This window comes from Camelus bactrianus, chromosome 1 (genome assembly GCF_048773025.1).
Source record: "Camelus bactrianus isolate YW-2024 breed Bactrian camel chromosome 1, ASM4877302v1, whole genome shotgun sequence".
In the NCBI taxonomy this organism is placed as follows: domain Eukaryota; kingdom Metazoa; phylum Chordata; class Mammalia; order Artiodactyla; family Camelidae; genus Camelus; species Camelus bactrianus.
The window spans coordinates 121,171,723-121,198,342 of record NC_133539.1 but is presented as its reverse complement, the minus strand read 5'-3'; the positions used below and the strand labels follow the sequence as shown (position 1 = coordinate 121,198,342).

The 26,620-nt window shown below is 41.4% G+C and overlaps 1 protein-coding gene across 6 annotated transcripts in view; it reads right to left on the bottom strand.

Moving 5' to 3' along the window:
- ATP2C1 (ATPase secretory pathway Ca2+ transporting 1) overlaps positions 1 to 26,620 on the bottom strand; it is a 123,827-nt gene that overhangs the window by 90,370 nt on the left and 6,837 nt on the right. For 2 of the 6 annotated variants that reach the window (XR_012509642.1, XM_074372224.1), the window contains exon 1: positions 13,951 to 14,244. The exons of 1 other annotated variant lie outside the window; for it this stretch is intronic. Coding sequence is in view for 2 of the 5 variants with exons in the window: in XM_074372232.1 (XP_074228333.1) it covers positions 13,532 to 13,537 (6 nt within the window). In the remaining 3 variants the exon portion in view is untranslated. Of the gene's footprint in view, positions 1 to 13,531; positions 13,716 to 13,861; positions 13,884 to 13,950; positions 14,245 to 26,620 lie in introns of those variants that run through there. 3 more of the 6 variants (XM_074372232.1, XM_074372236.1, XM_074372222.1) reach the window with 3 other exon arrangements.

The window sequence follows — 26,620 nt, the reverse complement described above, 5'->3', positions numbered from 1 at the left end:
GATTTAAAGAGTATTCTGTCGCAAAGTAGCCTTTAGTCATTTGTTTCAAGTGTTTTTATCATTGGCTTCCAGTTTGTCTACTGACTTTTTGTTTCTTTTTAAAATCTTGTATGATCAGCATTTAAATCCTTTGCATTATGGTTTTGGGGTTTTATCTCATGCTTAGTTTTTTTAAAAAGCCTTTCTCATTCCATTTATATTTTTTTACCAAAAGTTAGCTAACTGTCCCTAAACCATTTATTGAGTAATACAGGTTTTACTCCACTAAGTTAATCTCTGGAGAGGAGGGCAAAAAAGGGAGGAATAAGATGTTACTAATTTAAACTCTTAACTAGAATAAAATGATACCCAAATGTTCAAAAAGACCTTATGTTTTTACCTAAGTAAGAACATTACAACCTCAAAGTAAAGGACAATTCAATATAATGCCTGTGAAAATTCCAACTGTCTTTTTTACAGAAATGGACAAACTGATTCCAAAATTCATATGCGACTGCAAGGGACTCAGCATAGACAAAACAACCCAGTATCCAGAATACTGAAATAAACAACAATACAAAACCAAATAACAAAATTATGTAAGGGGCAAAGGATCTGAATAAACATTTCTCCAAAGATAATGCAAATAGCAAAAAGCACATGTAAAGATGTTTGGTATCATAAATGATTGGGAAGTACAGATCAAAGCCACAACATGACACCACTTCATACCCCACAAGATGGCAATTAAAAAGAAAGAAAATAGCAAGTGCTGGAGAAGATGTGGAGAAATTAGTCAGAACCCTCATATACTACTGATGGGAATAAAAAAATGATACAAACTCTGTAGGGATTCCTCAATATATTAAACACAGAATCACCATATAACCCAGCACTCCTACTCCTATGCACACACACAAAAGAACTGAAAATACATATTCATGCAGAAACTTATACAAGACTGTTCCCAGTATTATTATTTATATTAGCCAGGAAAGTAGAAACAACCCAACTATTCATGAACTGACAAATGGATAAATAAAATGTGGTATATCCATACAACAGAGTATCATTTAACCAAAAAAAAAGAATGAAATGATACATGCTATGACATGGCTAAATGCTGGAAACATGCTAAAATGAGAAGTAAGGCGCAAAAGGTCACATATTATATAAATCCATTTAGATGAAATATTCAGAACAGGCAAATTTAGAGACAAAAAGTGGATTAGTAGTTGCCAGGGGTTGGGGAAAGGAGAACAGGAAGTAATTGCTAAGGGCTAAGAGGTTTCTTTCTGGGGTGACAGAAATGTTCTGGAATTAAATCAACAAATACACTAAAAAAACACTGAACTGTGTACTTTAAGATGGAGAATTTTACAACATGTGAATTACACTTCAAAAAATAATAAAGCAGTAAAGGACAAGATCTGCAAAATAGTTTGTCATGATTTACTCCAACAGTAAGAGAACTAGTATTCAGTCTGTAGGTGATGTTGAGTCTAAAACTACGCATCTAGAATAAAGGAGGTCAACTGGGTGACGGATTTCACACACTTAAAGCTATGGGACCGTAGCTTTCCGGAGTGGAGAAGATGGAGACGTGAGAGCTGTAACTAAGGAACTAGATGAGCAAGCCAGAGAGAGCGACCTCCAGGGCACAGCTCCTTTCTCATGTAAACTGCTGTGAGCCAAAGCAAGCTGCACTGTACCTCACTGTAAGCAAAGCCAGTCCTTTGAAGAAAAGACTTCATTACAGATAAATAGAGGAGGGATACGATCACCACTTACTTCAAAAGGTTTAAAAGATTAAAAATCAAACAGGATGTGCAAAGAACGTAAAATAGAACACAAACAGTTAATAAGTAACATACATAACCAGACACAAGTAGGGAGGGAAGAGACAAACTAGCCTAAGTAACTTGGAAGACAGATTTAGACTGTGTACCGTAAAGTTAAAGCCAAATACTGTACTTCAGGTGAAAAATGTGTTCCCAGAAGTCAGCAACATGGCAGAGTGAAAAGCCACCTGTCTCTAACTACTATATATAAAATAGATAAACAACAAGTTTATACTGTATAGCACAGGGAACTATATTCAATTATCTTGTAGTAACTTCTGGTAAAAAAAATATGAAAATGAATATATGTATGTTCCTGTATGACTAAAGTATTGTGCTGTACACCAGAAATTGACACACTGTAAACTAGCTATACTTCAATAAAAATACTTAAAAAAAAAAAAAAAAAAGAAAAGCTGCCTGTCTTTCCACTTCAGTCTACAACCAATAAAGGATCCACGATGCAACAAAAGATGCCTCGGCCCAACACACCAGGACACCAGAGAATTCCATGCATCAGCACATCTAAAGGTGAGTGGACTGGAACACAGAGAGGTCCCCACCTCAGCAGCCAAGCCCTCAGCCCCGGAGAACCCAGGAGTAGCAGGAGAGGCGGTACACATGATTCCAGCCCCTTGGCACAGCAGGCCCTAGGGCCACAGGTTAACTGGGCAGCAGGGGCAGTGGGGCCTGGAACCCCACAGCTCCAGCCACTGAGGCACCTCTGACTCCATCCCACCCTACCCTCAGCAGTGGAGCTCTTGAACCTTACAACACCGGACACAGCAGAGGCATGTGTGCAACCCCAACTCCCCCAAAAACCCCCGTTTTCCATTCCATAGCAATGAAGCCTGCAACTCAGGGGATCCCGGATGCAAAGGAAGAGCCCACCATCTGGGTGCATCAGGCAGCAACACTACCAGAAGCAAGGAGCCAACGACTCTGGAGGCACAAGAAGCAGTAACAAAAGCACTGGAGCCATGCCTCTGACAGAGGTGGGGATCATGCAAAGTGCAGACTCTCAGATATAGCCAGAAGCAGCTCAGAATCAGGCAGAAAGGTGGTCGCTACTTCAAATGCACTGGCAGAGGAACAACTCATCAGCAACACAAAGAATCACAGTAACACTGTACCACAAAAATAAACTGACAATTCTCCAGAAATCAAAGTTTCAGAATATTGCAATCTAACAGAGAATTCCAAAAAGCAGTCAAGATCAACAACCAGCCACAAGAAAACCTAAAGGCAGTTCAATGAGCTCAGGAATGAAACCAACAAACAGACGGAACACTTTACCAAAGAGACTAAAATGCCAAAAAAGAACCAAAGAGCAACTCCAGAGCTGAAGAACTCAATAAACAAGATAAAGAGTGCATTAAAAAGCACTGGAAATAGAGCAGACCCCATGGAGGAGAGCATGAGAGAACCTGATGTCAGAACTCTAGAAATGATACAAGCAGAAGAAAGAGAAATGAGATATTTTTAAAAAGAGGAATTCCACAAGAGCTATCAGACTCTTTAGGAAGGGCAACATTAGGATAACAAACAACCAGGAAGGAAAAGAGAGGAAGAAGGGAACAGAGTTTATTTAAAGAAATAATAGCTGAGAACTTCCCAAGCGTGGAGAAGGAACCGATGTACAATTCCGTGAAGCTAAGAGAGCACCTCATTACCTCAGTGCAAGAAGACCTTCTCCAAGACACATTATATTAAAATTGTCAAAAGTCAATGACAAAGAATTTTAAATTTTAAAGGGAAAAGGATGGTAATAGAGGACCCCCTCCACCCTCTCCCATGGTGACCAGCAGACTTCTCAGCAGAAATTCTACAGGCCAGGAGGGAGTGGAATGACATTCTCAAAATAGTGAGATTAAAAACTGTCATTCAAGAATGCTCTCTACAGCAAAGTTATTATTCAAATGCGAAGGACAACGACTTTCCCAGACAAACAAAAGCTGAGGCAGTTCAGCAGCACTAGACCTGTCTTACAAGAAATGGTACATGGACTCTGCTACCAGAAACAAGAGGTGAAGGTACACAAAACTCTGAGGAATGTGGCAATCAGAAAATTGCTCCTTTTTATCAGAATAGGTTCTTAACAATTTATTATAGCATAAAGAATCAAGGGAGAAAAAAAAAACTATATTAACTTCAATTTGGTAACAAGCTCAACATAAAAGGGGTAATTTGAGACTACACCAAAAAATAGGAAAAAGATTAAACCTGTATAGGTAAAATTACATCTCTTTAGAAAAAAAAATTGTAATGTGTTTCTCACAGGGAAAAAGTTAGCAATTCTGAAACTACTTTTGTGTGTGTACACAAAGATTGAAAAAATATGTAAATTTCTGTGGGTGAGAATCAGGTTTCTTAACTCTGGAGGAGAAAGTAAAAAAAAAGGGGGGGAATTGGGGGAGTGGGGGGGGAGACTAGAATGAACCCTCAGGTATGGGACTGGAACTAGCAGCATCAGTATGAACACGTGGTTTTTAATTTACATACAGATGGATAAAGAAATAAAAATATACTTGTACATATACTACAAATATATACATATTTGCTAGCTCTATCTACTGAAAGGACCTAGAAACAATAACACCTCAACAGTACTGAACACATCTGGCACTCAGATCTTAGTTTCTAGACACTTCTCTGCAATAAAATGAATCTGCCTCCTTTGGAAAAATGGTTGATTCCAAGGCTGGTGCAAACAGAAAAAATATGAGATGCACCTGTAACACACTGTGGTACCAGAAAGTGAATTAGTATTCACAAAATGATGAGTGCACTGTAGCAAGGACATAGGAGGCAAATTTGAAAGTGCTCTCACTAACCAAAGATGGAACAATTTGAGCAACAAAGCATTAGATTTTAACCCACATGGTAAAATACCCACAGATCCATGTAAATAAATAATCGGACAATTTACAAAAGGAGAAAAAAGGACAGTTCTTTCTTAACAGTAGAACTGCCATTAATAAATACATAGGGAATGAGAGTGTAGGGGTGAAGATGTACCACTACAGCATGTGGATTGTACTGAGCTAACGGCAAAAGAAACCCTGCAGGCTCAAGAGAAACAACCGCTCATCCCTTGACTACCTCGAATTTAAACTGGAGATTTTCCCCAGAAAAAGACTTAGAACCAGAAATACATTTTATCTAAGTGGACCCATATGTACGGCAGGGCAAACATCTAAGTATCAAACACCTGCTCATCTGCTCACTGTCTGTGAGTGACCCTCCTATCCTTGGAAGCCCCAGGCCCTGACCATCCTCAGCTCAGAATGGCACATACATCTCATTCTACCTTTCTATCTCTGAACCTCTCATGGATGTGGGGTTCCAGGACCCATAAATTAAAATTTCATTTTCTCCTCTTAATCTGTCTCATGACATTCTAATTCTTGGACCAGCCAGAAGAACCTAGAAGGGTACATTTTTCTTCCTCTCCAACAAAAGAAACAGAAAATCACCACTAGGCAAACACCACAGTAGTAATTGCTGCCAGCAAGAACCTTGATAGATGCAAAAAGTGGCCTGTGCAAAGTATGTTAGAGAAACAGAATGTCTGCAGTTTCAAAGTATCTCCCCACAAGAGAAAAGAATTTATTACAAAGGAAAAAATACATTTATTACTAAACATGCAACTAAAGTCTTTTACAGCCTTCAGATAGCAACAATTATTCTACTAATAATATCAGAGTGAAAAAAAACTTCTTAAGAAGACTGTGGTCCTCCTTTGGTAAAGGTTATTACTTTCCATAAAATCCACAGACTAGCCAGTAATTCAACCATACAAATGGCACACACTTTCCTTCCTTCTCCTAGTTCCCCCTCGCCAATGGCATGCAGCAGTTAGTGCATGGGCTTACTTCTACAAGCTATAGCAAACTAAACCCTTATGAAATCAAAGGCATGACCATGGCATTCTTTGCACCCTGCAGTTAACAGACCAAAATGGTCACAGGTACAGCAGGGAGCCGTGTAACCCCTAAAAAACAATTTGTGGTCAGACACAATTTAATATCATCAAAAATTACCAACTTGGAATCCTACAGGTTTAAGCGAAATGAGAATTTCTTTGCTGCCACAAAATCACCTCTACTTTATTGATACCACATCACAGCTGGGGAAATTAGTGTACAGGAAGACAGAACTAGCTTAAAAGGAAAGAGGTATCAGCAAAGGACTCCTCAAAAATGAGAATGCCCTCAACCATGCACATGTAAACAGACGCTGACCACAGCGAGGCTAGGACTAGAGTGCATTTCCAAGAGCTGGCCCCTTGTATGAGAATTGAAAAAACACATGTCCTGCCCCTGACACAAGTGAAAGAGCTGGTGGTAATGTCCACACTTTACAAAAGACTGTAAAAAGGTACTTGACAGGCAAAAGAAAGCCACGTACTCCACACCCTAAATAAGTAAATCTGAAGAAAATTGCTGAACTTTGAGAGGAGTCTACTTGAAATTTTGTAAATGGATAAAAAGGGAAAGGGCATTGCAGACACAGGAGGTCTGGCACTTTCCAAAACGAACAACTCAGAACATTTCAGTCAATTTCAAAGAACAATAAAATGGCTTTCCAACAGTAAAAGTTCTGAAAGCAAGTAAAATTATTTAATCCAGATTGTAGCATTTTTGCCTACTGATAGATACAAATCATGAAATACCCAAACCCCAAGCCAAAGCAGAGTCAAAATCATAATTTGGTAAAACCATGAGAAAAGCATTAAGACAGAAAAATATGTGAAACCATGAAATTAGAAGCTGCTTAAAAACCAATGCCAAAAATAATTTACTCCAATTTATTCATCAACAAGGTGAAGGAAATCAGTATTTCCTCAGCAGCTTTTCATGCCAGGCGCTTACATGCCTTGTCCTACTTTGACCCCAACAAGCCTGGAGCAGAGTCTTCATCCCTTCACAAGGGAGGATGGCAAAGCTTAAAGGAACTTCTCAAACTCAGTACCACGGACATTTGGGGCCAGATGGTTCTTCGCTTTGGTGGGGGACAGAGGGCTGCCTTGTACATCACAAAATGTTAACCAGCACCCCTGCCTCTACCCACTGGATGGCAGAAGCATCCACCCACAGCTCTAGGCACTGTCCCATGGAGGCCAAAATCGCCCCCGGCTGAGAACCACTGAGTTACAATGAAGAAGCCCGTAATTTTCATTCAATGGACAGTGGCTACACACCAGACTCTGTCCGAACTGCATGAGGGACACCTGAGGGTCTTTGCCTCAGGAGCTTACTTTGAACCCTGGTCTTGTGGCCCTACTGGTATTCAATTTTAAGACAAACCTCTGTCCACACACAGACCTGTACGACAGGCACATGCACGTGACAGTCTGACCTTCCACACACTCCCTGTGGCCACCCCACGTCCGCTACCTCCCCCAGCCAGGAGGTGGCACCCCCATTCACCTGCTCGTGAGGCTCAACAGCTTGTGGTCATTTCTGACCCCATCTTCCCCTCACGCCCCATTATCTAGCAGCAGGCTCTTCCCAGGAGTGAAATGTCCCTCTCACCCCCTACTCTCCATCCGCTTCACTCCAACGCAGATACAAGGCCAACTCCCTCCTTGGTCTCTAACAGAAGAAATTAAAATAAACACACCTCTCTTGGACCCTCAAATGACTGAAGGGTATACAGCAAGATACCATAACTGAACTGCCAACCTCGGGGTAGGGGCCCGTGGATATCCGAGTGGTCGGCAAAGACCACATCCTCCTTTTCTGGAGTGGGAAAGGAAACTGAAATTTCCCATCCGATCAGACACTTTCACTCAGATGTCAACTCTCAGTCAATAGCAGCCCTGACGAGGGGTAAGAGGACACAGCAGAGATTAGTTCACATGCCATTAAAAAGTGGCGTGCACGCTATTTCTGGCACTTGTGTGCCTGCTCCAAGGGACTGCAGAACCGACACTCAAGAGAGAAGTGAGGGACGGTTCCCAAAGAAAGCTTGAACCAACAAGCATTTCTGCCCCTCCCAATGCATAAAGCCACATGAAGGCAAGTACAGCAGACATTCCATTAGGGAAACTCCACAACAGATGGTCAAATGACATCTAGTGAAATAACCGCATACAAAGGCGTATATATTAAATACTCATACATATGACACACAGCACCAAAACGCTAATTTACCTGCACTGCAAATGAAAGGCTTTAAGTGGAGAAAAAAAATAAATCCAGGATCTATTTTAAAGTTGATCTCTCCCCTAGGCAGAGAATAGAACGTTATTGTACTAATGGTTCTTGGGAAATGTTTTATCCTTTTTGACTTTAAGACATCACAGTCAAGATAACTTTAAATTCAGTATCTGAAATTCACAGCCTAATCAAAAGTTATAATTTACATTTCACAGTTTTTAAAAAAAACAGTGATCAAGAGAAGTATTATGGGTAACACTCGAAATCATTCTGCCTTAGTTATTATTTCTGAGTTTTCTTGTAAAGGACTGAGCAGCAACCACCAGGATAGGTAGCAAATATATTCAGTCAGGGTTCTGCTGCTATTCAGGCCTTATCAGGTTGTGCGTTTTAAGTAATAATAATTTCCTCAAGGATGCTTCAATGTCTCAGAACTTTATGAAAGAACAACAAAAAAAAAATGTGTTGTGCTAAATTTCTGTTTCCTCTTGGGGAACACATGTTTAGGTCAGCACCTTTATGAAATGACCAAAAGTAAAGCCAAAAGGTCTCACTTAAGCAAGCAATTATCATTAACAGGAATATTAAAGACATAACTCCAATCTGAAAAAGCAGAGTCTGAAGTTGAATTAAATGTCCAGTTACAAACATCCAAAAGTGATGTTACTGACCTGCTATTGCTGTCCTCCTCCTTCCACACCTACGGTAGACAGCCTTGTAACATTTCATACAAACTTATTCTAAATGTGTCCAATAGCCTAAACTAATCTAATTGAACACAATTTGAGTCATTTCCTTGTACATTTGACGCTCCACATCCACAGGTTCTGTGTCAGATTTAACCAACTGCATATCAAAAATATTAAAAAAAAAAAAAAAATCCAGAAAGCTCCAAAAAGCGAAACCTGAATTTGTTGCATCCTAGCAACTATTTACATTGTTTTTTACAACGATTTACACCGTATTTACATTACATTAGGTATTATATGTAACCTATTAGATGATTTAAAGTGTTTGGGAAGATGTGCATAAGCTATACGCACTACTATGTCATTTTGTATAAAGGACTTGGGTGTCCTTGGATTTTGGTATCTGCAGGGTTCCTGCAATACCTCAATACCGAGGGGTGATGATAATTCTAAGACATATACCTTTGTCAATATTAACTTAAAGCCTTGAAGAGGGGAGACCTATTGACAAGTGCATATAAATATCAGCCATACAAATTCAAGAGGAAATGCATCAATAGCCTTTTTCTCTTAAGAAATCCTTTCCTGTATGAAATGATGGCATTAACATTACCCAACAATTATAGCTCACCAACCAGTTTTTACTTTATTGCCTTTTACTAACACTTGTCCATATGAAAACTGTAAAAATAATCTTGTCACAGCTGATTCCTGAAATCACTATAAAAAGAACTTCTTTTAACAAAGTAAATGTGGGAGGAACTTTCGAACTTATCCTTAAGAGATCTTTAAGATGTTACATGTAACAACAATGTAATTTAAAAATTACCCCAGCTAACTTTACCATCAAGCTAAGGTGTTGTTTCCAGCTTTAGAACAAAATTTAACCTTGTTAAACAGATTATGGTTAACCAACATCTCAGAAGAAGATCTGCCTTGGGCTCCAAGGGGAGTGTTCCCTAAAAGACTACTTTGACTGACACTGCTTCAGTGAACAGAGTTGAGCTCTGCTGACATTAAATAAATGATAAAAACATTAAGATAAATCATGTATTTAGGACTCAGCTGTCAAGACTATTGATTACAAATAATCTCTGCAGCAGTCTTCCTCTGGGTTAAATTACTACAGTTTATAAAATGTTATCATAAAATCTTTTAGTTACAACTCTTTTCTGTAAATATTGATTAAGAACATTATTTTATCAGTAAAACTGCAAACATAATAAACTACGTTTTCCACACCAAAGATAATATTTTTACAACCTGGTTTCCTATTTCTAGTCAAAGAAATACAATTAAGGTGGCTTCTCACCCCAATTTCATTATAGTTCTTCCACCTACTCTAACACAATCTCTTCTTGACACATTCCTAGTGATCAACAATTTGAACTTGAATAAGAAACTATTTTTTTAAAAGTAAAGTATAAATAAAAATACTGTCATTTTCAAATGCTATCCCAAAAGATCAGAGGAATTTATTTTAGATAGATTAGCCCTGCCTCTAACCTTAAATTAAGCATGTCCTAAAATCTTGAAGACTATAACATTTCCATATTTAAGGCTATGTAAAATAGTTTTATGTGCATTAATTTTACATTGTTTTTTCTACGGGAAAGGCCAAATTTATTCCAAAGAAACAAATCCATTACTGGGAAGGAGAAACTATCTACAAAATTCTCCTGCTAAAAATATCTTTTCTAATACCATCCCTTTAAACACACAAATGATTAACTTTTTAAAAATCAGAAAAAGAGTCACTTACTTGTGCACCTCAGATTTCTAAACAGTATCTGTTTAGATGTGTGATAAACATGGAAAAGGAGTTCCAAAGGATGTGGATAAAATCCTAACCCACAAATGGAAGTCTAGGACCAGCCCCTGAAATTCCAGGAAACTAACACTTAATATACTTCTAGTGACTGACTGGAAGTATTCATAAAGCATCCTGGAGATTAAGGCTAAAAACTGGTCAAGGTTTGCTGAGGAAGTTCAAGTGGGCCCACGGGAGAGAGGTCCAGAAGAATGGAAACTGAAGCACCAAAAAACATTACCAGCATTGCTGAAAGGAACCACAGGGATGAAGTGATGCCTCCAACAACCCCTGCAGTCAGGACACACGACCGAAGAATCTGCAGGCTGACACTCCAGGGAGCCACCATCAGTTGTGCCCTGTGCACACCTGAAGGTGTAACTCATCTACAGACCACCTGGAGGATTTTGTTTCTGGGTAACAGGAGCATCACTTGGTCACTCAGGCAAACCAACTGTGTGTCACCTGGTGTTCCAGGCACTTCACATAGCAGGCTTCATTCTCCCTCACACCGACCCTCCAAGGGGGCATTATCCCAATTTCAGATGGGAAAACTCAGAAGCTGAAACTTATAAGCCCATCTCTTTCTACACTGGCCCCTGGGTTCTTGGTAGAGCCCCAAATTTTCCTATGGGCTTAAAGCCTTAACACTGTTGACAATTCCGTACTTAACTCCACCCATTCCCTAACTAATAATGACATAGAGAGCATCTTAGCAACTACTGTGACCCCCTCTCCACATTCAACTGTCATAACATTAATGCCAGGTGGCATATTAGTATGCAAACACTGGACTAGGCTATTCACAATTAATGTTTACTGAGCAGTTACTCACTGCGAGATATTGTTCTAAATGCTAACAACCACATCATAAGGTAGGTTCTATCAATATCTTTGTTTCTCAGGTAAAGAAATTGAAGCACAAAATGTTTTACTAATTTGCACAAGGCCAAATTGTAAGTGTGGACTCCAGCATTCAAATCGGGTTGCCTGGTTCCACAGTGCATGGAACAACCCTTCCTCTCTCACAAGAGAATTTATACAGGGCTTAATCCTCTTAACTATGTAAGCTAAATTTTATCAATCCCAATTTATAGATGAGGAAGCAGAGGCTCAGAAAGGTGAATCTCTTTCAAGTCACACTGCTTTTAGTGGTTAAGGTATAATTTGAATCCGTTTTTGCTTCACATCCCTAAGATGCTAATACATTATGTAAAAGAGAATATTAACTATATAACGGAAAGCAACAATAAGCCACCTATCTCAAAATGACCAATTGGTTTTGAAAATTTCTGGGCTATATATATGTCCTCCTTAAAAACATTTAAGAAATGAAAAAGTGTCATGGTAATGAGAAATTGACAAAAATGACTACTCATTATTATGAGGCAGAAAATCTCCACAAGTTTTTAAAAATTATATTATTTTTTACTACAAGGCCAAATCATTACCTGGCCATAAAGCGCAGATCTCAGACACAGCACGCACCATGCTCCCACCTCACAACCACTCCCTCCCTCCTCAGCAGACAATGAGAGTCAGCTTTATTAGTCATGCTCCTTTTCCTAAGAGATCAAGAAACAAAAAGCAACGTCTAATAATCCACGGACTTTAGGCTACACTCTTGAACCTAGTAACATTCTGAAAGCAGATGCTCAAACGTTAGGTGTTACTGAAGATACAACTACCAAGAAATAAGTAGACAAATGCATTTAATATGCTGTGTCTCTTGTGTAGAAAGGATTTGCATTTCTTAAGTCTATCAACTAAAAGAGAAAGGAAAAAATCTCAGAAGAGATTTTCCATACCACCAGACAAAAATATTACTGCTTTCCAATGCTATTTCTAAAGCTCCAATTAGACAGTGTAACTCCTCTGCATCTACACACTTCAGTATTTCAGAAAATGTCTTCCACCAATTACCAACCCAGAGTAAAACTGAGCCAGATAATCATGTCTCTCATGATATATTTCCCACATACCCCAGGGGTCTCAGATAGCAGATGAGATTACAGCATACAAGAAACGTCCATTTTAAAATTACTAGTCCTACTTAGGACAAGCAAGCTTACATTTCCAACAACGGAAAAACAAATTAGAAAGCAACCAGCAAGCCCAAAGCCCAGCTGCAGCTCCTTTGTACTAGATACAGATTTTAAAAACCAAAGATACAAGAGAACAAATTGTAATTTATAAGTATCCTTTACAGCATTTTGCAGCCCCACTAAAAACATAAATTTTAAAAAGACTATCACACACAAATAAGAAATCAGTCCAAAGAATAACTGTGGTTGTTTCAGGAGGGGAAGAAAAAAATCATTTATTCAGAGCTGCTGAACGCTTTTAAAGAATAATCAGTGCCGTGTACGAAAAAGCATTAAATATTTTAATGACGCCAAAGGAATCAAGTAACATGTGAATGATAATCCAGTACATCTGCCGTGTCCGGTGGACAAACAGGTTCCACTGTCAACCTCCAAAAGGATGTTTTGAAATGAGGAGGAACTTTAATGAAGGAAATCATCTCAGAACGTTTCGTTAAAATCAGGGTTGTATTTGTGAACTGAAAAACAGAATGAGGTTTTTTTCCCCAGAGTAACTGCATTTAATTTTTTTAATCGCCTTCTTTCTTATAAACGAATCCAGTCAACCGGTATCAAGGCTTGATATGCAAATAGACAGGGATGCAGTGCAGAACCTCCCTCCCCTTCCCACTCCCCTCCAGTAATTCCTTTCACAAAGCTACCGATACAAGCAGAGATGCTATCTGAAATGAAAACTTCCTTTCATTCCCTAAGCTCAAGAAAGCAGGCTCCTCAAGAAAGCAGAATCACGCTCAGCCACCCCACGGAACCTTCATTTTCCAAATGCCCGATGTTTCCAAAATACAAGCTAGATACCCCGAGACAGTAATTCCCTGGGCGCTTCACAATCAAAGGGAAAAATAAAACCGGAGAAATAAAAAGGTGGAAAAAGAAAGAAACAACTTGAAAGCCAACCACCACACCCTCAACTCCGCGTTGCAACCCGTGTGCCAGGGGCCTTTACCTTCATCTTCCATCGAAACTGCACTTGGGTTGATGGCTACAAAGTCTTTAGTGTCAGCCGCGGCCACACTGGGTAGAGGGAGGAGAGGAGGAGGACAAGAGGAGAAGCCCCGGAATCCCAGGCTGTCACCCCCGCTCCCGGCCGCGCGGCCCACGGCTGCTCCCACCACCCCTAGCAGCAGCATCTGCAAGAGAAACCGGGAGAAGCGGCGCTGACGGGAGCGCCAGGGAACCAGCCCGCCGCCCCTCGGGAGCCCGGACCCGCACCCGCCCGCGGGGCCGCGCCCCGGACGCCCCCCGCCCGGTACCCCGGACACCCCTCCCTCAGGACCTGGAAGTTTCTGGAAACGGGGACCGGGAAGTATTCCGGGCACCCCCCTCAAAGCCCCAGACCCCTTCCGCAGGCTGCGGGGGACTCACCCGCGGGCCCGCGGGAGCGCCCGCGCGGCCGGGCGAAGAGGAGTGGCTAGCCGAGGCGGCGCCGGACAGGAGCCTCTCCCGGCGTGAGGGCGGCGACCCGAGGCAGGGCGGGCGGGGCGGGGAAGGGGAAGAGGTGAGGGCACCGGTCTCGGGCGACCCGGCGGCTCGGCGCGGCTGCGCTGGTCGGCTCCGCCTCCGCCTCCTGCGCTCCGCCCTCCCTGCCGCCCGCCGCCCGGCGCTCCGCGCACCCCCGGGCCCGCCCCGCACTCCCGGGCCCGCCGCGGACCAAGCTTTGTCGCCACCACTTCCGCCGCCAGGGACGCGCGCGCACGCGCACTCGCACGCTCGGGCGGGGACGGCGGAAGTGAATGGGGATGCAGCCACCCGCCCTCCTGTCCGCCGGCTTGGGGGGCCCCAGGCTGAGGGGCGCGGGGTCCGCGGCCCGCCCTGCGGCGGCTTCCCGTCGACCCCCGAGACGCGCACCCCGTTTCTACGCACCCGCCCGGCGCGAGGGTCGGAGAGCTGCCCGCCCCCTCGCGCCGGCCGCGCGTTCTCTGGAGGGTGCTTGAGCGACCGAGCGGCAGGGAGCCCCTCCCGCCGGCGGCCGTCACAATCCGGGCAGGCGACGGCGAGGGCCCCGCGGCCGCCCGGCAGACCCGTCACGGCGGCCCCGCGCCCACGGCTGGGCCGCGTCCTCGCCGGGCGACCTCCCGAAGTTCTGGCCCGACGAGGGTGTGAGCTCTGTGCCAGAGTGAAGCGGGCAAAGAGCCGCCTCCGAGACCCCGGCCTCGAGTGTGTGGGACGCGAGAGCCTGGACAGCCAGAAGCCTCGCGTCCCGAGAGGGGAGCCGAAGAGCCCCGCGTTCCCTGCAGCCGCGGGCTCCATCCTGTCCACTTGAACGTTTCACGCGCTCAGCGCCTAATCCAGACCCACAATGAGTCGTTTTTGACGGACGGCTGACTTTCCTAAGACCTGTCAAGCCAGACGTGCAGTGACCTTAAGTCCCGTCACACCCAGATCCGCTAGAGGGCAGGCCCACACCTGCTGAGATGAGCGCATCCTCCAAAAAAGCCTGGCGACCATGAGAGAAAGGCCCTTCCTTAAAGGCTAGAGGTATTTTTTTCCATCGACAGTTACACACATTGAACATTTTGCCCCTTATCTCGGGTCCTTTAACGTATCCCAGTATGCTTTCTGACCACGTGTCCAACGTCCAAATAAACAAATGGACCGGGTTACCTGTTCTCCTGTGTTTGGTCCCAAGTGGAACTAGTTTAGGATCAAAAATTTCGGGCAGCTTTATAGATTTACTTTTAAGAAACATTGAGGTCACTTTTAAACTTCAAAAAAGAAACCCTAAAAATCAGGAGAAGACAGATTTCTAGTCTCAGAGTTAATGTCTATGACCCACCTTTGGCTTGCTGCATGCTTAATGACTTTGTCTAGCGGTGTTATATGTAAGCCTGTCATTGGTACAGCAGTGAATGTACTGTTGTCTCTTGCTCAATGTTATAATCAATTTGTAATGATTATTTGTTACTATACTTACCAGACCTTGACACCACAGCATCATATTAAAAACATAAGAAAGCATCTAAATTAGGAATCGTACAGATGTAGACATTATTAACATATGATTTTACAAAATGGAGGGTAATTTTCTATTAGATTGTTTTAATTACCTCCAACATTTTATCTGAGGCAGCATTTCAAAATTTCCTGTTGTGCACTGCAATATTCCTGCATTAACACTGAATCCCTAATTAACTACCCCCCCCCCCCACCATGTGGGTTATATCTGCAGGAACTTATCCTGGAGTTATACTCTTTGGCTGCCTAAATAATAAAGCCATTATTCCTATTGCCAAGCCAAAGAAGAAACTGGATAACACCAGCATTGACCAGAAGAATTGTTACATACTCATCCTTAATGCACTGTCAGTCATCTCACAAATTCCAAGGTTTGGGAGCAGCAAAAAGCCTTAAAGGAGAGCTATTTCAGCCACCTAGCTGATCTGTAAGCCTCATAACATCTCTCTGCAGAGTGATCCTCTATTCTATCCCTACACACCTTTTCCACCAAGCTAGCCAATACCTGTAGCACGAACTTTGACTTCCTACAAATATGAAAGATAGCATTTATTAACAATATGCAAGCTAAATCAGTGGGCAATGCTTGGGCCACAAGCTTCAGAAATCTTCCTTCTCCCAGCGTCTCCTCTTCTGACCAGCTAACCTCCCATGAGACTTTTGTGTAGCAATCTCCATCTCCTCATCTCAGGGGAAGGAGACTGAAATACAGGTAGACTGCATTACATACATACGCAAACATACGCATCTACGTGTGTATACACGTTCACATACATACATTCATGGGGTTCTGTATATAGATACAGGAATAATAACTACCATTTTTTCCCTCAAAAGACTGTTGTGAGGATCTGATAAAAATGAAGACAGGTTGTGAATTATAAGCACTGCAAAAGTTTAAGATTGTCATACAGAGAAACGAGCAAAAGCGTGGACTGTTACTAGCTAGAATGAGACTGATGACAACAAAATGTATTACATTTGTTTCATTTTAATTCTTCTTTAGTAATCAGTGCTCTAAAAATCTTTCCTGTCATTTTGCTCTGAATATTTAACCTGCAAAATTAAATATATCTCATGGAAAAAGTAGTCACTCATGAACAACAGAGGGGAAATTTGTCAGGCATCTCTGCTTGGGGGAAGTATTACAAATAGGGAAAATTGAGGAAGGACAGACATGATGTTCCAATTTTATTTATACTGTGCCTTATTACACAAAGGAAGTGAGGCATCCTGTTCTTAATATCAAATTTGATAGCTGGCATTTTTAGAAACCTGGATGATAAAGAAATATGTGGCCTTTAGGATTTAAAATTAATTTGGAAAAGGTTATTTAAAAATCTTTCCTTAATGTCTTATTTTAAAGACTGTTGTAACACTGTTTTAAGTACCAAAGTTTAATTATTAAGGACTTTTTACCTAGCTGCAAGAAAAAAGAGTTGTCATTTTTAAGTTGAATATTTTAAAAGCATATAAAGCTACAACACTATATTTTTACAAGTTTACCTACTTCAGCAGAACAACAGAAGCATTTTCTTTTTATGAGATAAAGGACATTCTAAGGGTCAAGTTTGGGGAAATACCGAGTCATTGCAAGAAGTGTCATATGAAATGAGTGTCATAACAACCATCTGTCAGAATTGCTGTAAATCTAATCAGTTCTGTGTCTTAGCTGTACTGAAAGAGTAAAAACTGGAAACAAAAATAAAAAGCAAATGGGCTCAAAAATGAGCAAAAGAAACTAAGAAATTTAAAGTATACTCTTAATTTTTATGTTTAAAGAAGTTTATTTCAAGTATGACTCAATTTCCCCATCGATGGGTTCTGAGCATGTGGTGATACCTGGAATCCTTGGTATGCAGTGCTGCCTACCTTCTGGGCTGGAGACAAGAGTAGGTGCGGTGCCGGTAAGTGAGGGTGAGAAAGGGTGGGAGGAGGAGCAAAGTGAGTGTGAGTCTCACTTTCAAGAGCCGCCTCTGGACTTTATTATTTCCGTGGAAAACAGACGTAGACTATTCCATATTACATACACCCCAAGATTAGTTGAAATAAAAATGCACCCTTTAAAAAGATATTCTGTCCAGTTTCCAAACTGGCAAAATGCATTTCTGTTCCCAAAATATTTTATCTGTAGTAAATATATAAAAAAGATCTATTGCATAAATGGATAATCTGGAAACTAGCCATCATAAATAAATATTTTTTGCTAAATGAGTAAACATAATCCCAACTTTGACTTTGATACTTGCTTCCTATGATCAAACTAAAACTTGAGCTTCTACTTTCCTGTAAAGCAAAGGAAAGTTAAGGGATTTTCAAAGTTGAAATGAACTCACATCTGCAAATACCAGAAGGGCTAGCTAGGACACCTTGAGTTGAATAGAAGTACTGATCATTGCAAGAAGTGTTCAATATTGAGCACTGCCAACAGCAGATGAAATTTCACTCTTGGATTCTGAACCCAGATAACCATTTGAAATTAAAAGATAACAATGTTGAGGTGGTTGCTTTCACACAAGTAGGAAATTTCAGCTGAGTTTGTGCTTTGGATTTTTACGGAATGCGTATCCATGCCTGACAAAACCAAGAGCACTGTAATTTCCAACACAGTCTTCAGTTATTTCCTTAGGGACCACGGCTTCTACTCTTAATTCTTGGATAAGACAATTAGGAGACTAGGTGTAAGCACCAGGCCTTAGAATAGGAAAGTAAGTTAAATTGCTCCTGGCCAGTATCTCCTACTAACTTTGAAAGCCTTACTGATGGGTTGGTTGTCATAAATAGTTGAACTTATTGGACAGATTCCATATTAGGTCTGCTGGCCCCCTGCTGTGTTTGCAGTAATAGCCTAGCCTCCTCCCTCTGTTTAAATGCTTTCTCAGTTTCACATCAGGGACATTTTCAGTTTCTCTTTATTCCGCTGCACACCAGGGTCTGAGACAGCTTTGGGAAAGGCGGCATTTCCTCAGACCTCCAAAATGGTACATTGTGCACTTAAAAGTTTTCTACCCAACCATTTTCTAGAAGTCAAATATTTTTTTGCAGAGCTTGCATCTTTGCCTGAACTTGTCCCAGGTCCTTCCAGGACCCCTGCAGAAATCACCTCTCTCTGCCGTGCTTCCTTTTGTGAGACCGAATGAGAAAAAAGGCACCAAAATGCCACTATGATAATAAATTATAGAGGGAAATCCACAGCACAGAGATTGCCAAAGCTCTGTGAAGATCCTGAAGGTTAGCCCTGAACAATCAAGCAAAAAGACCCTACTCCCACTGCGCACCCTGCACAAAATAGGGAACCCACACCAAAGAGATCGTTCTCAAGATAGATGATATAAAAGGGGAACTGCAAATTGGAGGAAGGAGCTTTCGCAACACGAGCAAATTGTTAAAACTTTAGGTTAGGAAATTCATCACTGCAAAAGAATATCAGGTGGGAAATTAGATTAGCAGCATTTATGGTATACCCCCAGACAACTTTATATTGCCTTTCTAGGTTATAAAAGGCAATGTTTATGTAGCCTATTTCAAAAGATGCTTCAAATAATTTAATATTGCCAAATGTCCTATATTTGGGAGGATTAGCAAAACAGGGATTCTGGAAAGAAAGAGCTTTCTGCAGGCCAGGAGCAAATAAGCTGAAGTGCAAACTTGGGGCTTGAACTGGCCCAACGAGCCCACAGTTCAAACCATTGAATGCAAAACTATTTTCTAAGAAATTGCTACTTCAACTCCTGGTGTTCTAAGTGGGTGGTGTCCCACCCTAGAGTGTTTAACAGGGAGCTGACAAACTAGAAATGGCATCAGGCCCTGTGAGGGGAGTACAGGGACCTCTGTTACATTCCAAATGATAAGGTGCATCTTGTAATCAATGTTACAGTGACCCTCAGGCACCAGCTCCGGGACCATTAGTCTAAGCTAGTGTGTCGCATAGTGTGGCCCCCACCACCAGCAGCCTCAGCACCCTTGGGAACTTAGAAGGGGTGTGCATTGTCAGATCCCACCCGGACCTACTGAGTCAGAAGTTCTGGGGGTTGGACTCAGCAATGTGTGATTTAACAAACCTTCCTTTCCCCCCATAGCTCTGAATGCTGCGGAGTACTGGAGTACCGCAGACATTACCCCTCCTCCTCGTGGAAAAGCAAACCCCAAGGAGGGCAAAAGAGTGACAAGAGGAAGCCAAGTCCTTTAATACAAAATTAGGATAACAAATCCACCAACCCGGGGGGCCCGGCCTACCACAGGACTTCCTTTACTATGAGATAACACTTATTTTCTGTTACTTGCAGCTGGAAGCCACCTAATTGACAAAATCTTAAATGAGAAAAAATAGTTTACTTTAGATAAATTGGTTAAATATTAGTTGGCTGATGCTTAGGCTGCTCCTACACAAGTTAAAAGAATTCAATATTATATGACATATTCAAGTGTTAAAATGTTAAACTACTTAAACTGCCAAAGGCAATGTTAATCAATGGGAAGTTACAGAGTAAGATGTAAGTCAAAAGCGCTAAACAAGAGAGTGTTACTGTTTAAGTGATTTCCATACTAGCACATAAACTAAAAAATTGGCTATTGATTGCAGAAGCTCCTCTGACGGGTTTTTCTCATTTCAAATTAGGAGTATTTTTAAATTATGTAACTGTCCATTATACATGGAAACTCATTAGATTTAAATTTTTTAATTTTCTTATATAATTGTATGCCCTAATACCAGACTTTTCTTGCAAAATTCTTCAACTAATGACTATTTAGTGATAGCTTCTAGTATGAAATTGCTAGAATTAAATTAAGTTTACACCTTCCTAAAGTATGACAGTCATTTTTCAAGACACTTGACAAAGATCTTTATTATTATGAGGTTTGCAAATCAGCTTGTTTCTATTTTCTGACTGAAAGCAGTTAAAATGCTATGACATTAAAAATCTACTTGTATTCTTCTGTAGTTTAAATGATTAAATTGCTCATTTTAACCCTAGAAAAGTGCTTACAAAGGTAAAGATGCCAACATTGCACATTTGATTAGCAAATTTAAATTACTTTTAGGGAAATGAGAGTCAATTTTCAGTAAACAGCCACCAAAACTACACATTTGTTTCAGGTTTTGCAGTTGACATAATACTTCCATGTACATAATTAAATTTACTCCTAACAACCCTGTGAGGTAAGCAGACTAGATCTTGGTAATTGCTTTTATAGCTGACCAGGCTGAGACCCACGGAGCTCCTCGCACAAGAGTGACTCACTGTTTGGCATCAAAGCTGGGAGTCAGATTCCCATCTTGGCTTAAGCTCCTGTGATGCTTCCACAGTGACGCTTAGAGAACGTGGGGCTGCTGCCCTCCTTACTGAACCACCTCTTATAGTTTATCATTTTGTTTTGTTAAATTCCTGCATCTTTCAACTCAGTGGGGCACCCTGAAACCTTGATAGCCGTTAATTCCCGAGCCTAGAACATCTGCCCCTCAGCTCGTTTGATGACATTCAAGAGTGTATTAATTCATAAGGACTTGGTTTTAGAACATCCCTGGGCCTTGTCTACCTCTATTCATTGGTTCTTATTTAGGCCTGGGACTCCATCACTGGGGAAATCATGCTCCAAGCTGAAGACGTTATAGAATCTCTTGGATTTATCACCTCAGAGTTGAAAGTTACTGTGAAAATGGGAGTGTTATAAGTAGATAATCACAGACAGGCATTTTAGAGAGATTGTTCGGTAAGTAATTGAGGCATGTTCATTAACATGCTTTATTGAAAAATCAACAACACATGTTAAACACATGTTCTAAGATTCTAAGAGCCACTAAACAGTATTAGGAATACTGATTTCCTCTTACCAAGTGGTAGAAATTTTCTTTATTCAGAGTCTTTATAATTATATTTATATATTTACCAGAGCAGGGGCCAGGGAAAAACTGAGAGATTTATTTTTAATGTTAAGACCTCATAATGGCTTTAAATAGGATGGAGGGCATAACTATTCCACCTTTTTTATATTCCATAATTTAAATCAGTAATTAAAATTGTCAGTTACTACATCAGTTTAATCAGTAAACAGCTACAGAAGAAGGAATTAAAGAGATAACATATTTTAGAGTATATTCTTATAGCAAAGACCTCGTTGAACGACTTCTTGGTTACTAAGCATTATGTAATGCCTCCAGGCCTGGGGCAACTGTGGTTGAAAGTGACCCATAGGTACCCGTGAAGTTGTAAGTCATCATCACTGTCCCCCTGGCTTCAGCAATGACTCTCCATCTTCTAAATGGCACATGTGCTATTCTTAAGAAGGTATGGCAACCCCTGTCCACTTTGATTTTAAAAATATGCTCCATCAAATGATCTACAGTAGTGGTTCTCAAACTATGGTCCCCACCATGGAACATTTTTTAGAAATGCAAACTGGGGGGCTCCACCTCAGACCTACTGAATAACAAGTCCGGGAGTAGGGCCCTGCGTTCTGTAGTTTAGTCCTTCAGGTGTTAAAGTTTGAGTACTGATTTCCAAGAGACAAAACTTCCATGTAGAAATATTTTGGTTGTGCTCATTGTCCTCAATCCTGAAGAACAGATTGAGAGTGTGTATCAAAATTTTAAACCTCCTCTAGCATTCTTTAATCATTTAGGGCTTTGAACTTCTTTGAGTAGATACCTGTTGGCTTAAAACCAGTTATTTTAAAAGACCGAGCAAGAGAAAAGGCATTGAGCCCATAAAGAGATCCTGCTTCTCCCCTCTTAAGTAACCCTGAGCATCCCATCAGCCCAGCCCTGGTCAGCGGGACAGGGCAGTGGCAGCATTGCCAGCTATGAAGTTGGTCTTTGTTTTCTTATTTCAGGTCAGGACTTTGGAACCATGCTTCTTTGACCAGGTGTCAGAGCAGCACCGGTTAGGTGGAAGAAGTGGGGAAAGCTTCATAAACAGAAAATGCCATTCTCTTGAAACACCGTATTCCTCAGGGAAATAGTTTCATCCCTTAAAAACACCAACAAAGAAAATTCAGGTGTACTTAGAGGCCATAGTCTTGTCTGGTGGTAAACAATATAATAGGAACAATGGTACAGGGCACAGGTATAAGGACTGCCTACACTTAAGGACGGTTCCTCATACAACAAAGGAAGGAGGAGTAGATGAGTCATGAGTTTCCACTAAAAGGAAAATATACACGAGAAAGTTGGATGTTCGAATACGTTACCAGTGAGAAATCCAACAGAAAGGTGGTTTTATCGAGAGACAAGTTATAGTAACTATGTTATAATTGCAAATAACAGATGAGTTTGCTGAAGCTTGATTACATCTTAATGAATTCTTAAAGACTTTCTTTAGTGCTGCTATAATTCTGCTACTGTGTAGTCTTTAACAGCAATAACATGCTCTTTCTCTACGTGTTAACTGGCCTGCTTGGAAGGGTAGTAAATGGTGTATTTAATATTAATTAGCCCACTATAAGAGTTTTGAGATCTATTGTATTTGCAAATAATCCTGTTACAAATAATAAGTCTTTGCAAATATAAATGGTAGGTGGCGGGGGGAGCTTTGAGTTTTAGCAGTACCAGAACATCTCCATCTCCACGGTGCTATTTACTATAGAACAAAATACACTGAAAGAACATCCTCTACTTCATTCAATAGGTTTGGGAATTCACACTGCTCACGGAGGACCTCATTCATTACTTTGGAAGACGCCCTATGGCATGGACCATCACGTATGGTGGCACAACACCTTTTTTGTTTTTAATACCATTCTTCTAGAGCTGGATTTTCTTGGAAACCAAGGAAAAAGAAATTTCAGGGCCCCTCACTTGCAGATGCCCCTTAAAAGGTCCTACAAGAGACCCGAGCAATCGTCTCATGGTTTGGTAAAATTAGCAAAAGATGTTTTAACTGCACTTGATTTTAGAGCACTGCTTTTGCTGACTTGCCCTCCTTCACACTTCTGTCGGGTAGCACTGGAGCAGCCAAGGGCAACACTTTGGATCTGGCTTAAAGGAAGTTGAGATGGGGTACGTTTAGCTTTCATTTGGATTTAGTGATGTATAAATGTGGCTTGTAGTCATGTCTGTGTAGGGTTAAGTTATTGCCAGCTGTCCTGGCAGAGAAAGGACGTGTAGGAATAGTCCTACTACCTGCTGCACTAAATCACAAGACCCGATTCCTCTTTACATGACTGTGTCCTGTGGGGCCCCGCACCTGAAGTACGTGGGTGGTGAGGGAGAAAGAGAGCCAGAAGCTAGCCTATGGAACTTTTCTAGACTCTTAATAAAAAACAAATATAAATTAACTATGCTAGTCGTACCTGAATTATTGTTCGATGATCTCTTTAGAAAATACTAGAAAATAATTTTCACATGAAATGGTTGTGATTAATGACTCTGTAGCCCAAAAATGTAGGATCAAAACATTATAGGATACGTCAGTGATTTAGCAGAAGTGCTTGCTTTTTTTTGGATTTTGTGATGTTTGTTGTATTTTCACTCTAATTTGTAATTTGCTCTGATTTCTTATTCCATCCTGTGTCCTCACTTTGAATCTAATTTAATATTTACAATTTTGTATTCTTTTTCTTAAAAGAAGTTTCCCGAAATTGAATAACCTTAACGCAGATCTCCACCTGAAAGGATTTAAGGTGTCTTCCCTGCACAATAGTTATGGTGGTTTTATTTTTAACCCCCTTGTCCTAAGTAAATAAAATACCAAGGGTAAAAGGAAGAAAAGAAAGGAAGATGCAAGGGGAAGAAGTGGAGAAACGGACCCCAAATGGGGAGGTAACTCAGTAGGAGGCAGTGAATCAGGCTGAGGAGTCAGACAGGCAAACCTGGGGTAAAGTCTTACTGCCATCACTTACAAGCTTTGCCCAAGTTATCTCACCTCTTTAAACTTCAGTCTTCTCATCTATAAAATAAGGGTGATACCACGAATTTTGTAAGGTTATTATTATTAGATTAAATGACAATGCATGTAAAGGACGTTGCCAAGCGCCTGGCACATATAAGGCACTTAATGAAAATTTAAAATTCCCAATTCTTGAATGCATAATCCAAGTTGTATTTCTTGAAAAAAAAAAAACTTACTAATATGCTGTTTTTAGGATGAGCAGGAAAGAAAGAATTCCATCATTTTTCCTGCTCTCTTCAGAGCAAATTCTGAGCAGTACAACATATGTGGGAAGCTCATTTCTTTCTCTGTTAAGGCATGGAACTATTTGTACAAGGTGAGAAAATACATCATCTTCCATTCTGAACAAAAGTTAGCAAATAAAATGGTGCACACAAACCGTCTAAGAAGTGGAATAGGATAGCAGATTTAGGAATCTGCATAAAAAACTACACTGTGTTTCACAGAAAAAGGGTTTTACATTTGAGTTAATGTGATTATTCCAAAGACAAAGGATTTGGTGTCCATCCATTTCCTGACTGCTGTGTTTCCAAGGCCTCTGAGCACAGTAGATTAGGAGAGTTTAGAAGCAGATAACAAGATTAGAAGTAGCTCAAAAGTCAACTCAGGGTGCAGGTGTCTCCAGGTATGTCTAACACTTCCTGGCTGTGATAATAATGTGGACAAGGGTGGAGCACCTTCAGAAGGGACGGTAATGAGCAACGACATTGTCAGCATTAAATGCAGGAAGAAATGAGTTGAAGGTAAAAGAGGCTTGAGGTTGAGGGGAAAAAAGTGGTTAAAATGCCACAAAACCACCTGAAGTTTCTCAGTGTTCCTGTTCATCAGTGACTGCACAGGTATACTTAGTTTTTTATCCTTATACTGGAGGGGGTTATAAAGCCTGTAAACTGTGGGCGCCAGGAGTTCAGTGGTGGATCAGGCTCAGCAAAGCTAGTCATTGATGTGAAAGCTTTTCCCCTGAGGTGTTGTCTGGATATAGCTGTTTCCTTTCCTTGATGGAGGGTGACATGCTACCTCAATCTCCAAAGACTTTTTTTTCTTTTTCTTCTTCTTTTTTCAGCTTTTGTTGTTGTTGTTTTGGGGGTAATTAGGCTTATTTATTTATCTGTTTACTTGTTAATGGAGGTACTGGGGACTTGACCCCAGGACCTTGTGCACAATGAGCATGCGCTCTACCCCTGAGCTATGCCCTCTCCCCTCTGCCCTCCCCTATCCCAAGACATCAGATTCTGTCTTCTTTGGCCTCAGATTCCAGAGCGGCATGACCAGACTGTGGCATGCTTACCACTAACCAAGTAAAATAGCTGTGCTGTAACGGAGGCACCTGGGCCTGGGTTGTTCCTAAGGTGCCTGAGTTGTCCATCTTTCTCTTGCTCTAGAGCTGCTGCACCAGAATCTCAGGGCTGGAGGGGGCCTGACCGGTTGGTCATTCAGTCTTCTCTTCCAGGATGCAGAACCTGTCCCTTCAACATCTCCCGAGGAGAGGTCACATACCCTGCCCTATGCAAAAGGTGGCCCATTCCTGTACCTCTCCTTTAAGGTAGTGTGTCCTTATCACTGTGTCACCTCTCCCAGCAATTCTGCCCATTCGTTATGGTCATTTCCTCTGGAACCTCCCAAATGCACCTCCATTTTCCTCTATGAATTAGCCCGGGGGGGGGGGGTCTTGTGAAACACACAAGAAACAAACAAATACCAGACACGGAAACAGCCAGATCCCAGAGCAGGATGGTGCATCCTCTCTGATAGGGAAGACCATTTGGGGAGAGGGAAGGACATGGGGGAAGGACATGGGGTGGGTACTGATGGCTGGAGGGCTATTCACCCTCACGCAGGTGCTTGGTCTCAGTTCTCAGGCATTTACAGGTCACGCAGTGCTGCAGACAGTATTTGTGTCCCTCAAATACTTGGGCTGAAATCCTGACCCACAGTGTGATGGTGTTAGAAGGGGCCTTTGGTAGGTAACAAGGTCGTGAGAACAGGGCCCTCATGAGTGACATTAGTGACCTTATAAAGGAGAAGCCAAGGGGTCCCTTCTCCCCTTCTGCCACGTGAGGACACAGCCCAGAGGTCAGCGTCTGACACCAGGAATGGGCTCTCAGCAGACAGCAAGTCTGCCGGCCCCTTGATCATCGGCTTTCAGCCCCAGAACTGTAATAAATAAATTTCTGCTTTTTATTAGCTATCCA